General features: G+C 27.4%; 1 protein-coding gene across 1 annotated transcript in view; it reads left to right on the top strand.

Moving 5' to 3' along the window:
* The window catches only part of LOC107455130 (neurexin 1), a 287,365-nt gene that overhangs the window by 196,965 nt on the left and 76,630 nt on the right, over window positions 1-13,770 (top strand). The window contains exons 5-6 of the mRNA XM_043044530.3: window positions 2,060-2,218; window positions 5,581-5,733. Of these exons, the coding sequence (XP_042900464.2) occupies window positions 2,060-2,218; window positions 5,581-5,733 (312 nt within the window). The remainder of the gene's footprint in view (window positions 1-2,059; window positions 2,219-5,580; window positions 5,734-13,770) is intronic.

Here is a 13,770-nt window from a genome sequence, read left to right as displayed (position 1 = left end):
TAAAATAGGGGTTTTTTTTTCTCGTAGAGGATAGTCTACTTTACTCCTCTGTCAATTAATACTAATAATATATTGGATTTTTTGTTAGTTAAAAACAGTTAAGTAAAAAATGTTACAATTGACCCCACTCTCCCCTACAGTAACTACACTGTATCTAAACAAAAATGGAGGAAAATACTTGGTGTTGTGAAACATCAAATAACCTTTGGAATTTGATGTTTCACTATACCTAAAAGGTTCTTTTGCACTAAGGTGTAAAATAGCTGCCGCCATTTTTGTTTTTTAGAACTAAAATTAAAATTCATAACTAATGTAAGGTAAGATACACATAAGAGTCAGAAAAAGTTATTTTACGATACAATATAAAATCATTAATTTAGGTTGCAACAATACGCTGTTTCTTAAAATAAAATTAGTTTGTTACAATACACACAGCACGGAGAGGATATTAAATAGAATTCGAACTAGATTTAACAAAACCGAAGTGAATATTCATTGTTCTGCCGTGTGCAATGCGAAATCAAACTTTCGTCTTTTTGAGTTTGGATTGTAAATAAAATATATAGATCGTCTAGCTGTTTCCAATTCGATCATCTGACGCTAAAATTGGCGAAAATAATTTATGAATAGAGCAAATGAATCTGATCTTGGTTTAAGCTTTCTCAATATTCCGCGTTTGCATTTAATTAGTCCCTGAGAATGTGTATTAACGCTCGATTTGGTATTAACTTAAAATAACAAACATCTTTATAGAGTGTTCAGCACCAAGTTCAGATAGATATTACATAACAGTTTTTACAGTGTATATAAGTTTACTAAGATAATAAATTTATTAAGATCTATTGACTAAATTATTAGTTATAGAATAATTTAACAAATACAAAATTGAGGTTATTTATTACTTATAATAAGGATTGCCATAGTAATCAAAATAAGTTGCAATCTTAATTACTTGCACTTTTTTTAAATTAGTAATTTCTTAAAAATTAGTCTTTTTTTTAAAAAATTGGAGTTGAAAAAATTCTTTTTTTGTGGTCAGCATTTCTTAACATTTAATCAAACTCGAGCTATCCATACTTAAGTTACTTTTTCCATTTATAATTTTAAGAGGTACCTAAAAAGAAAGCCTAAAACTCATGAAAATTTAGGCTTACCTTGAAACTGAATTGTAGAAATTAAATTATGTCATAAAATTCTAAGGCTTTAAAAAAACTGTTAATTTGGTAACCACCAACATGCAGCTATGTTTGATTGCTAAGTGATTAAAATATTCTTGCTTACCAGAGTTCATTAAAAAATTATATATTAAGAATTGTAAGAACTTTATAAACTTACATTTACATTACTTTTTTTAAAAAATCATGACTATAATTCATTCACGTAAATCTGCTTATTGTTGTTATTGTTTTTGTATGCCTGTTTTAGGCAGAGGGGTGCTATTGTTCTTCTTTTCCAGTGGCGCCATCTATGGCCAAGAAAATCTGCACTTTAATTTACAGTTCTTCATAATATAACAAAAACAAAAAAAAACAACAAAAAAACAACAAAAAAAAACAAAAAAAAACAGTACATTTATTTGTCAAAACTCTTTTTTGGAAATTTGCTAAAAATTGAAAAGGCTTCAAGTCGAAAAGAGGAAATTGTTCCAGAGAGCGAGAAAAAAAAAGAAAAAATCTTGATTTCTAATATTTTTATTGTTCTCCTCCTTTCTTCGTGTGGCACAAAAAAAAAACAGATCTATAATTTGATTAATTTTGGAACTATTAATACTTTTTTTATTAAAAAAAAGTCAGTTTGAAACTTATTTTTATAGCAATTATCACTTTTAATTCTCTTTTGCCACTCTGCTTTGTAATTTAACATAAACAAAACGAACTACGATCAGTCCAAGTTTAGTTTTAATTTCTTCTTAAACTGATAAATTTTTCCTCATTGCATATAATCACTCACATAAAGACATATACCAAGCTTTATTTATTTGATGAATTGTTTCATTTAAGTGTTACAAATAGTGCTGCTACGAATACTAAATAAAAGTTTCTTCAAACTTTTCGTGCAGTTTTCCATCACCGTGGACGGCGTGTACACCGAAAGAGGGTCGACAGCTGGAACCTTTAATCTTCTGTCCAGTAGCGTGCTCTACGTGGGAGGGCTTGATCAAGCAGCCGGACATCAAGGTGCTCGGCAACATTCCAACTTAGTGGGATGCGTTAAGAAGGTAGGCTTGTAAAAATGAAAAATATGGTAACGAAACATGCTATTTAGGAATGGTTTATGGTGCATTTGTTGTTGCCATAACGTATTTCAAAACAACGAACACAAAATGTTTTTACAATCTTTATCGTAAAAACGGCTTCATGCAAAGCATTTTTTACTGATTTGGTATCCTCTGAAAATCATAAAACTGAAATAAAACTAATTAAAACAAAAAATTAACAATAGGAGGAAAATCAATGTTACGAAATACCAGTGCGTTAAATCGCTATCTAATATTGTAAGGATATATAATGACCACATTTATTATATAATATACATTTATTACATATTATATATTTATTACATGGGTATTATATATTTATTATATATTTATTATATGTATTATATACTTATTATGTGTATTGTATATTTATTATACATAACATATTTAATAGATATTAAATAATTTTAACCCTTTGAAAAAAAACTGTTAGTATTAAAAAATACAAATACTTGTTAAAATAAGAAAAATTTAAAAACTGTTTCAAATTCTTGCCTCAATAATAGTTGTAAACTGAGATCAAACATTATTGAAGTAGGAGAGTGCAAAAGAAGTTATAAAATCATCAAAAACGAGATATGGTGTGATTAACAAGATTGGAATGCTTTTACATTTTGTAAGAAGTCATTTTTTAGCGCCATTATCTTACAAACGGGTTTTTGTTTACTTTGTTATAGAAAATTTATTTCTCACTCAAAATCTTATCAGCTTACAGTTGATTTGATGTCGGAACAAATGAGAGAAAGAGAGAGAGTAGAGCTGCCAGATATAAATCTTAACCTTTACATTAAATGTTTTAAAATTTAAAAAAATAACTAATTCAAAATAGAGGTAAAAGACATTTGTTATTTGAACTGCTATAATTATATAAACCTCGCTAACGAGTTAAATTACTTTTCATTTATTTATATTTTAATTGAAATGTGGCGTAACTACCACTACAAGAATTAAATATCAAATCACTAGTATATAAGACATGTTAATTCGATTCTATCTTGAGGTACCTTTTGATAGATGAAGGTTGACATAGTCTAAGATTAAATTTCCCCATAAATGGTGACCCGGACGTGATTTGGACACACAATCTATGTTCCAAAGATTAATATTTTAAGTACTCTTGATTATTTTACAAATCCAGGTAGTCAATCATTTCCTTACAATTTATATATTTAAAAAAAAATGTTAATTAAAATTATAATAGTTATAAATTTTATAAGCATAACATTCATGCTGGAAAATATAGACTTCTAAAAAATGATAAATGAGACGGAACCACGGAGATTGGTGAGCAGAGCTTCCTAGCAAAATAAAAATATTTTTTGGAAAGCCAAAAAATATGACAATAACAACCTGCTTAACTAAGAATAAACTTTTAAAGTCTTAAAGAAGAAGCGGAGAAAATAAGAAATAAAATTTAATGCATTATTTTAAAATAACTTAAATGAAAAAATCAGGCGCTGTCAAATAATATTAAGCAGCCATTTTGTTTTTATAAACATTACTCGCATTCTTTAAACACTCAATAAAATTTTATTTCCCCTCATTTATCACTTCATTTTACTGTGTCTCTTCAACTAAATTAATAATAAATATCTTCAAGCCTTTTTCCATTTGCTTTTAACAGCCATAAAGAAAATATCTCTCAACTGAGCCCTTCTTTCTTAGATTATTGTTTAAATAGCTGAATTGATTCTGGTCTTGAGTCAATTTTTCATCCATTCTTTATTAAGATAAACAATTTTTTTTTAATTTAGCCAATCCTCTTCCTTCCACTTAAAGAGAAATTAGTATTTTATTATTAAAAATGATAAATGGGGAAGGATATGTATTTATGAATTATGAACTACTTAATTGTAATTATTCCATTTTTTCCTAATAATAAAAGGTTTCCGAAAATAAATTTAAAATTCCTCAAAACTAATATATTTCTTCCTTTATACTCTAAAAATGTATTACGAATTGGTTTTATTATATAAATAAAAAAATTCGAATTAAACAATAGACTCAATAATAAATTTAACCGATAAAATTTTCTAAATTAAAATAGAATACTTGGTTGCAAAGATGATAGATGTTGTTTATTTTAAAATAAATTTATCATTAAAACTAATCACTTAAAATTATAACTAAGATAAAGTAGATTAAAATTATTTAAATCAAACGCAATATTTGTTTAATATATATATACATATATAAATTATTTCAGGCCGGATTTATTTAGTTTATTGCTGCCTACACAACTTAGACATATACAGTTTCCTGCTTAATAATCTAAAATAGAATTAATAATTTTACGCCTTTCTTATTCTTTTAAAAGGAGAACTTTTTTGCTGATATTATGAAAAAACTTATATTATTAAAACCAGTTTTAATCAATTTGTTTTTTGTGACTGTTTAAAGTTTGAAAAAATATAATTTTGCGTAAAAAAATTATATCCATTTACAATTATCAAAAAATTACCTAATTTTTTTACACTAATATTTCACAATTAAATAATTCTTCACTCATTATAATATCGATTGGAATCTGCAATTAAGTGTTTTAATTCATTAAATCTCGAAAAATAGGGCATTATTTGAAATCCATTTTTTTATGTTATTTCAGTATAAATTTCTCCGTTTATTATTCTTAAATATTCAACAAGAAACACCAAAACGTTAACAGGATTCTATATTTTACCAATTAAACATTTATTTATAACTAGATAAGAGTGACTTACTTCATAAGTATTTAATTTAAGTTGAGAACTATTGCTTTTGATTTGATGCTACTTTTTTGTGCTTGAGTTAAAAAAATTCATATTTCTTTGATAAATATTCTTAAATATTCACCAAGAATTGCCAAAAAGTATACAGGATGCAATTTTTTACCGATTAAACATTTATTTATTATTGTATCAGAGTAACTTCAGAAGTATTTCATTGAACTTGAAAATTACTGTTTTTGCTTTGTTTTGTTTTGGATTTGATGCTACCTTTTTGTGCCTGCTTAAGTTAAATAATTATTTCTTTATTTAATATTCTTAAATATTCACATTGAAAAATCGAAGAAAAAAGACTGCGACTATATTCTTTATTTTTTTTTCATATTAAGCATTTAGTTATTTATTATTATATCTAGAGACTTTTTAATAAAGTATGATATTACTTTATGTCATTTGATTTTTATTTGATATTGCATTTTTGAGCTTTCTTGAACTAAATTGAATTATATTGTCCATTTTATTATTCCAGTAAATTCTCCTAGAAATAAGAAAAGGGGGACTGACTATTTTTTATATATTTTTCTTGATTATATATTTATTTATTTACTGTTACATCAGGTGGAATTTGTAGCAGATAGCTTGCGATTGGAATTGATTGAGCTTGGAAGAACAGGCAACAAATTAATACAGCAGCAAGGGAATGTACAGTACTTGTGCCAAGAAGTAGAAGCTGCTGATCCGATTACATTCACTAACAAGGAATCTTTTCTGGTAAGTCGATTATATATGTTTTTTTTTCATATTATGTAACAAAATCCCTAAAAATCAAAACAGAAATTCTTTAAGGTGTGGATAATGAAATTAAAATGCTGGATCATAATTTTATTAAAAAAGGTTGTAGTCTTGCCAATGTCACACTTAAAACTGTCTTACTTATGAAACTAAATTAAAATTATCAAAGAAATGTTTGTAGTTTTTAATAATATTTTAAGGGTTACCAAAATGCAGAATAAAAGTTATTGGATGATCTAGACTGATTATTATTCTCTGTAATTTAGAATCACATTCGGCGTATTCATGTAGATTTCAGCAAAAACTAAAATTGTTTAAATGATAAGCTTTTAAATTAATAAAAAAAAACAATTAATTAGCAATTATTAGGTAATAAACTGAAGTAACTATTAAACTTAAAAAGTTGATTGGGGTATTTTTTTACGGTATTTTAGTTTTGTATCTTTTTATTTCAAATGGCTGAAAATTTTAACTGATTATATTATCAAAAAATTATAACGTATTCGATGTAAAATAATTTTAACAAAATGAAGGAAACTTATGTTTAAATAAATTTCTTAAGAAGTAATATACTTTATACATGAATAATAAAGTAAGTTTTTGTTAGTTCTTTATAAATAAAATATCCTAAAATGTTACACTTTATTACACGAGGTTCTAAGCATATCTAAATTTTAATAATAGTAGGGTTATTGACTTAACTAGGTTTTATATATTCATTAGAAGGAATTTTTAAGTTATTTATAGAATAGAACTTCTACTTCTGTCGGGAATCACTTCAATTTTAACCATATATTAATCAAAACATTTCGAATATAATTATTGATTAAAGCAATATTAAATTTAAATGGGCGAACAATCTTATCTTGATCAAATATGTCTTGATTTTCTAAGATAATTATGCTAATTTTACAAATTTTTGCTCTCTGTGAAGAAAGTTCTAGGTGACTTCGTTCAAAATACGATGCTGTGCGGTATTTTTGGGTGCAATAAGCCTTTTAGTCTACCCATAATTTTATTCATAAAGATGCTGCGGGCCGTAGAAGCTCAGGAGATAGAGCGCTCGTCGACTCTGACCTGGGTTTGAATCCCAGCCATGGCTGGTCGATGCGAATGCCGCAACCGGATCGCTCCGACCCAAGTGCTGACAAAAAGATCCTCAAAGGCAGACGGATCATGGATTAAGGTCCCCTTGAAGTCAGGCTAACCAAGGGAGATTTTCGTGATTTTCCTCTCCATGTAATGTAAATGCGCGTTAAGTTTCATCAAAAAGCCCTCCATGAAGGCAACTTTCTCCCAATACTTGATCCCGGAGTTCCCTTGTCTTCTGGATTGGGTTCAAAATTACAAGGCTACGGAGTTAATTATTGGTAGTTCTGCTCTCTCAATAACTATGAAATAATGGAAATGGCTCAATGAAGGAACCAGCCTAATGACAGCTATTTTTTTCAATATAATTAACTGGAGGATTAATATAGAAACTCGGATATAATAAGATAAAAAATAAGAGATAAATAAAAATAAGATAAAAAAATTATAAAAATAAATAAATAAATAATTAAAACTAAATAATGAAAATAAATAAATAAATAATTAAAAATAAATCATTAAATGAATAATAAAAAAAATTATATATAAGTGATAAATAAAGTAATAGATATGATAAAAATTATAAAAAAAATAATTAATAAAAATATATAATTAAATAAATAATAAAAATAAATAATTAAATAAGTAATTAAGTAAATACTAAAAATAAATAGCAAAATGAATAATAAAAATAAATAATAAAATAAATAATTAAATAAATATTAAAAATACAAAATGATAGATAAGTGATAAATAAAATAATTAATAAAATGATGGATAAAAAGATGGATGAAAAATATAATATGTAGGGAACTGAACTTTATTTAGAACTGAACTTCTTCAAAAAATAATATGTATCCGATGATAGGATGTATTGCTATTTTTTAATTGGTGATTTTCGTTTTAATTTTATTTTTTATGATTTTCAATCACTTTTAATTTGATTCAGTTGACACTTAAATAAACGAACTGCTTTTGATTTGAACCAACTAGTTTTGCAAAGAAACGCTTGTTGCTTTCCATTAAATATGAAGTTTTTCGAATAAATTAAAAATGTCTTATTTTTGTGAAGATTGTGGAAACTCTGCATCGTTTCAGAATCTACTTTATATATATTTCTGTTCAGCTATATTTTTTAAACATAAGATTCACAATTAAATTTAACAGGATAGAAAAGTAAACCTACAAAATTGCAAATTATTTATATCTATAGGTTTCAATTTAAAAATTAGGAAAATTGATAATTTTTCTCAAAAATAAAAATTTATAATTTAAAACTTTTTAAGTGTTAAACCACTATTGAGGTTGTTGCAATCAATTTTACAATTTTCTACAAAATAGAACTTTTCACCACATTTGTTAAAATAACATTTAAATCCAAAAACCGAAAATCGTGCTCAGAATTTTTCCTCCTACAAACTGTTCCTAGTTTGAATTCCAGTTTGATGTTTTGTCTTACATTCTATGAAAGTAAAGAAACAGTCATTTAGTTTACATAAACAGATATTCAGAAAGTTGCAAGCCATTAAAGTGTACATCAGATTCAAAATCGGTTGCCACTGTTTCCTATTTGGAGTTCAATATCATTTCATGAAAGATTTGGCATGAATACAAAAATACCTTCAACTCGTAGAAACAAGAAGGTGTGAAAGTAACGAATTAGCGTGAAAGGAATTTGAAAGCAGAAAGAATAAACACAATCTCAAAAATCAAATACGTTTTATACGAGAGAAAAAAAAATCAGTATTTTGCATGAAAAGCGACAACAAGCAACATAAAACAAAATATATCTTTTCTTAAAAACATATTTTTATGATCACACTATATCTTAAGATGCATTTTTGTTTATTTGAAAACAATTTTTCCTTTAAATACACTGTAAAAAATTCCGGATCAAATTACGGTAAAATAACCGGAACTCAGGGTGTCAGTATTTTTTACCGTAAAATTAAGTTTTACCGGAATATGTTATAGAACAAAAAATCTGTTGTAGTATCGTGATTTTTACAGTAATGAGTACCATAACATCACTGAATCAGTCTATCGAATTAACTTGAACGGAATTCGTAAGCCGAAAGAATCAACTCTATCCTAACAATCAAATGTGAGACAAAAAAGAACTGTATTTTGTTTGAAAAAGGACAACAAACAACATTAAAAAAAAATCTATCTTTTCTTAGTTAAAATCTGGATCAAATTACGATCAAAGGTACCGGATTCAAAGTGCTGGTAATTTTTAACATCAAATTCCTTTTATCCAGAACATTTCACGGAAAAAAAATTTGATGTACCGTAATTTTTACAGTAATAATTACCCCGATATCACTGAATCATTCAACCGAATTAACGTAAAAAGAATTTGTAAGCAGAAGGAATGAACACATTGTTAACAATCAAATACGTTTTTTACGAGACATAACATAACAACATAAAACAAAATATATATTTTCTTAAAAACATATTGTTGCCATCACAACAAGTCTTAAAAAGGAGTTTTGGGTATTGAAAAACAATTTTAACCCTCAAACTACCTTTTCAAAAATTTCTGATCGAAATACGGTAAAAACAACCGGCACTCAGGGTGGTGGTATTTTTTACAGTGAAATTTATTTTTACCTGATGCAAAAAATCTGATAAATCGTAATTTTTTCTGCATAAATTGCCGTAAAATCAATGAATCACTTTAACTAAGCAAATATTACTGCAAAATTACGGTATAATATTCTAGAGTAAAAAGGGATTTTGCTCCCGATAATGCTCCCAATTATTAACTTTATACCGTAATTTAATGCGGAATTTTTTAGTAGACCGTATTTAAAATGTATTCTGCAGTTTGTATGATGATGGTACGAAATATTCTACAATAGATTTAAACATTGCAATTTTTAAGCAAAAAGTGCATATCATTCAGTAAGCAGAATAATATACACCTTGAATATATTTTATAACTATTCTAATTAATCTAATTAATTTTGCTGCCTTAAAAAATAGAACTTTTTTTCTTCATTTAAAAGTTAGCTATGAAACAGAGCATACAAAAAATCTACACAGTACTCTTTTCTTTAATTTTTTGAAGTGAAACTGAATGCATGAAAAGTTTGAAGCTGTATTGTGATACGCTACGTTCTTTTCAGGGTTGAGATTTTTATATAAAATTGCTAAAATATATTACTTTTTAGTATTAGAGAGATTTCCGAAGCTTTTATATATAACAGCGCAATGCACCTAAATATTTTATTATCTACCTTTAAATCAGGTTAAAGAAGAGATCTTAAAAAAAAAACTCTCCTGAACAATTTGAAAATGCAGCTTATTATTATATTGCCTCAGATTCTAGATATATAAACGCCGAGCCTTGACATTCAATTGTTAAAAACGTACAGTTTACTTCTTCATTCATGGGTTGCACCTTCTTTATTATTATGATTGTATAAATAAAGAGACAGATAAAGATGGGTTATATAGAAAGACACTGTTTGTGGTAAGATTTGAATTTATTAAACTTACCTTATAACACTCAATGCTGGAAATGAGGCTAATCATGGAATTATCAAATCTTCAATCACTGTTTAAAGCAAATATAAACCTACTGTATAATTATACAGTGCAATGCGTTGAATTCTGATTTATAATTGTGGTTAATTTGTAACTCGTCATTAATCTGGTTAGAGATTAATCTTTATATAATATCCGAGACCAGGGGGTCAATCCAAGTCTAAACTATAATCATATTATAGTTTAGACTTGCTGTATTTTAAGTACTGTATGCTGTAAACGACGCCTTTAAAATTTACGGTAAAAAGAACTTACTTTCAAGGTTTTACCTATAAATCAATATTTATAGTAAGTTTCATTTTATAACCATCATGGAACAAATTTTAATTTACGGCCACAAATGTTCAACACCTTAGCCTTATAAATTTGAACCTAACCCAGAAGACAAGGGAACTCCTGGATCAAGTATTAGGACAAATTTGAACTCGGGGTGGACTTTTTGAAGAAACTAACACTTATTTGCGTTACATGGAGAAGAAACCCACAAAAACCTCCCACGGTTAGAGTGACGGCTGTAACCGGTGCGATCTGGGTGCGGAATTCATATCGACCAGCCATTACTGGGATTCGAACCCGATTCACCTTATTGGAAGGCGAACGCTCTATCCCCTAAGCCACCACGGTTTTTACGTGTAAGTTTATCTTTAAAATAGAAATTGTAAAAAATGCGAGGTTAAAACCATGGGTGGGTTGCAGTTTTTCAATCCGGTGGCCTTTAACGAACTACTCTTTTGTTTGGCATATTCTTAAATAACAAAAAAATTGAGGTTCAGGTAATAAATTTTAAGAGAAATAAAAACTTGCAGTATAACTGCAATCAACTACAGCAAAGAGGAAAATCTCCTAAAACGATATCGAGTCATTAAAGATCGTTGGATTGTTAATTAACGTGCGGGTAAACCAGGGAATCCTAATTAGGTGAACACTGTAACTCCTAGACCATTCTGTCTTGCCTCGGAAATGATTTAAAAGACAAAAGAAGAACTTAAAATCTGATCATGCACTGGGAAAAAAGTATAGTCAATACTATCAGAATATGACAAAATTTAGCGTGTTTCTAACTCTATGAGAGCACCTAGAAGCTTGGTCTTTTTTATCAAAGCGTTGTCAATGAATTTGGTAAAATTTTTAAAAAAATGGTTTATTATGTGTGATGAAATTCGGTAAAAATTTGGTGAATTCAGAAAAATTTTATTATTTTATAATGATAGCTTATAGTATGACATAAAAGTTATTGATTCGGTTAAATTTATCGTACAGTTTTGTATTTTAACTAAATGTGTGGTAATAAGAACTATAATTTTGAGAACCAGAATTCTGGTAAATCATTACCATATGAACGAAAAATTCCTTAATATTATGGTTTAAATACTGTACATTTTGGTTTTATAACTAGAATAACGGTTTTGTTTTAAAAGAAATATTATTACCGTATAGCCCGGTGATTTTGCCAGAATTATTTTTACTCTCTGGGTGTTGTTATATTAATGAAAAAAATTCACAATGGCCTACTATGGACACACTTTTCTCGTTTAACATGCTTGGATTTGCTCGCTCAATTTGAAATGTGCAGAACTTTTATAATAATATTTACCTCAATATTCTCATGTAATATCAAGTTAAATTATATTTGATTACATACTTGTTAAACCATCTTACATATGATTACATGCTTTAAAACCACATTAAATTTTCAGAAATGTTACCTCAAAATATTGTTCTCTATTTCGATATCATAATTCAATCGATTTTTTCTGTTAGTAAGTGTAAAACCGCTAATAATGCAATAAATGTTTAAAGCGCTTGTTTTACCATCATTACATACTATGTTAAAAGTATTATTATATTATTTTTCGCTTCTTTAAATAACTTATATGATATGGAATAGCTTTTAATATTTAATTCAGCAAAACATTTTTATATTAATTAAATATTTCAATTATTTTCCCAAATCCCCTTAGTACATACACTAATGCCTGCTCTCTGGCACCAAAACAATTATTTTATGCATTTCGAAGTCATAATTCTCGTCGAGGCTTTTAATTCCCCACTTGATTTAATTTTCAATTACAGTTTTAATTTAAATTGATCACTTAGATTTTTAGTTTTATATTTAAATACATACAATATTATTTACAAGTGACATTTGGATTAATAGAATTTTAACAAAAATAGATCTCAATGTTTTAATTGAAGCAAACAGAAATAAAAAAAAGTATCGTTGTACGTGTTGTTGAGTTGATTTGAATTATTTTTCAAGCAAGAACTTAACTAAAAAATTTTTATAATAAATTTAACTTAACTCAGTATTCTAAAAAAACTGAAATACTTAACTAAGTCATTTTTAACCTTAACCCGTGTCTGCAGTTTTAATATCTTAACACATTTTTACTTTGGTTGTACATTCTTATAATTTTTATATATTGTTTGACTCTGTTTACTTAAACTTAAATACACAGTAAGCATCAAAAATGTAATTTACTCAAATTAAAATGTAGCTTACTATTGCGTTTTATTAAGCCTAGAAATATAATTTTTCTCCTAATGAAATGAAGATTAAACAGGCATCTTGGGAAATGAATATAGTTTAAGTTCAAATTTTCAGAAATATTGCTATTTAGTACTTAAATAAATTAAACTATGTTGCACATTTCATCTTAAAACAAATTGCTTTAAACAAAGAACTTATAATTTAGCTTCTAATAACTCTGTTAAGGATAAATGCAGTTCAAGTGTTCGAAATATTAATTTTACGACCGGTTTAGATTAAATGTATTGAGTAAATATGTCAAAGTATTAATTGTTGTAAATGGAATTATCGAATTAATGGATGTTTTACCTAACTGAATGTACTTAGTTTATGGTGACCAGACGGTCTCAAATCTTAAAAACAGTTCTCGAATTTTATTGATTATCTTCAAAAACTTTCACTTTCACTGTTAGAATTTTTTCATTCTAAAATTATAGTAGAATAACAGCCAGCAGTCTGTCCATCCGATTAACCACAAAATATACTGTAGAGAATACTTCTTACCTTTACGGTTTTGAAACTGTTTACTTCTAGTAGGGTTATAAGACCATGAATACAAGACTATACGGTTTTTTAAACCATTTACAGCTAGCATGGCTTAACAACCGGAAAAAAGACATTTAACTGGACCTAGAGGCTGGGCTTTTTGTCACGGAATGGGCATTGGAGAGTACAGGACAAAAATTGGACAGAGCAGGACACTGAAAATTCTTCACGTACTGAAGGGAATAGGGGGAATCTTGTTATACCAAAGATGGGATTCGAACCCCCGTTCCGTCAGTCATAAGACTGACATATTAGCTTTCACGGCTATAACATGTACGCAGTTTTAGGGAACTAAG

Source organism: Parasteatoda tepidariorum, chromosome 10, assembly GCF_982258835.1.
Source record: "Parasteatoda tepidariorum strain Cologne lab strain chromosome 10, Ptep-v5.0, whole genome shotgun sequence".
Taxonomy (NCBI): domain Eukaryota; kingdom Metazoa; phylum Arthropoda; class Arachnida; order Araneae; family Theridiidae; genus Parasteatoda; species Parasteatoda tepidariorum.
The sequence above is the reverse complement of the archived record's forward strand: the minus strand, read 5'-3'. Positions and strand labels throughout refer to the sequence as shown.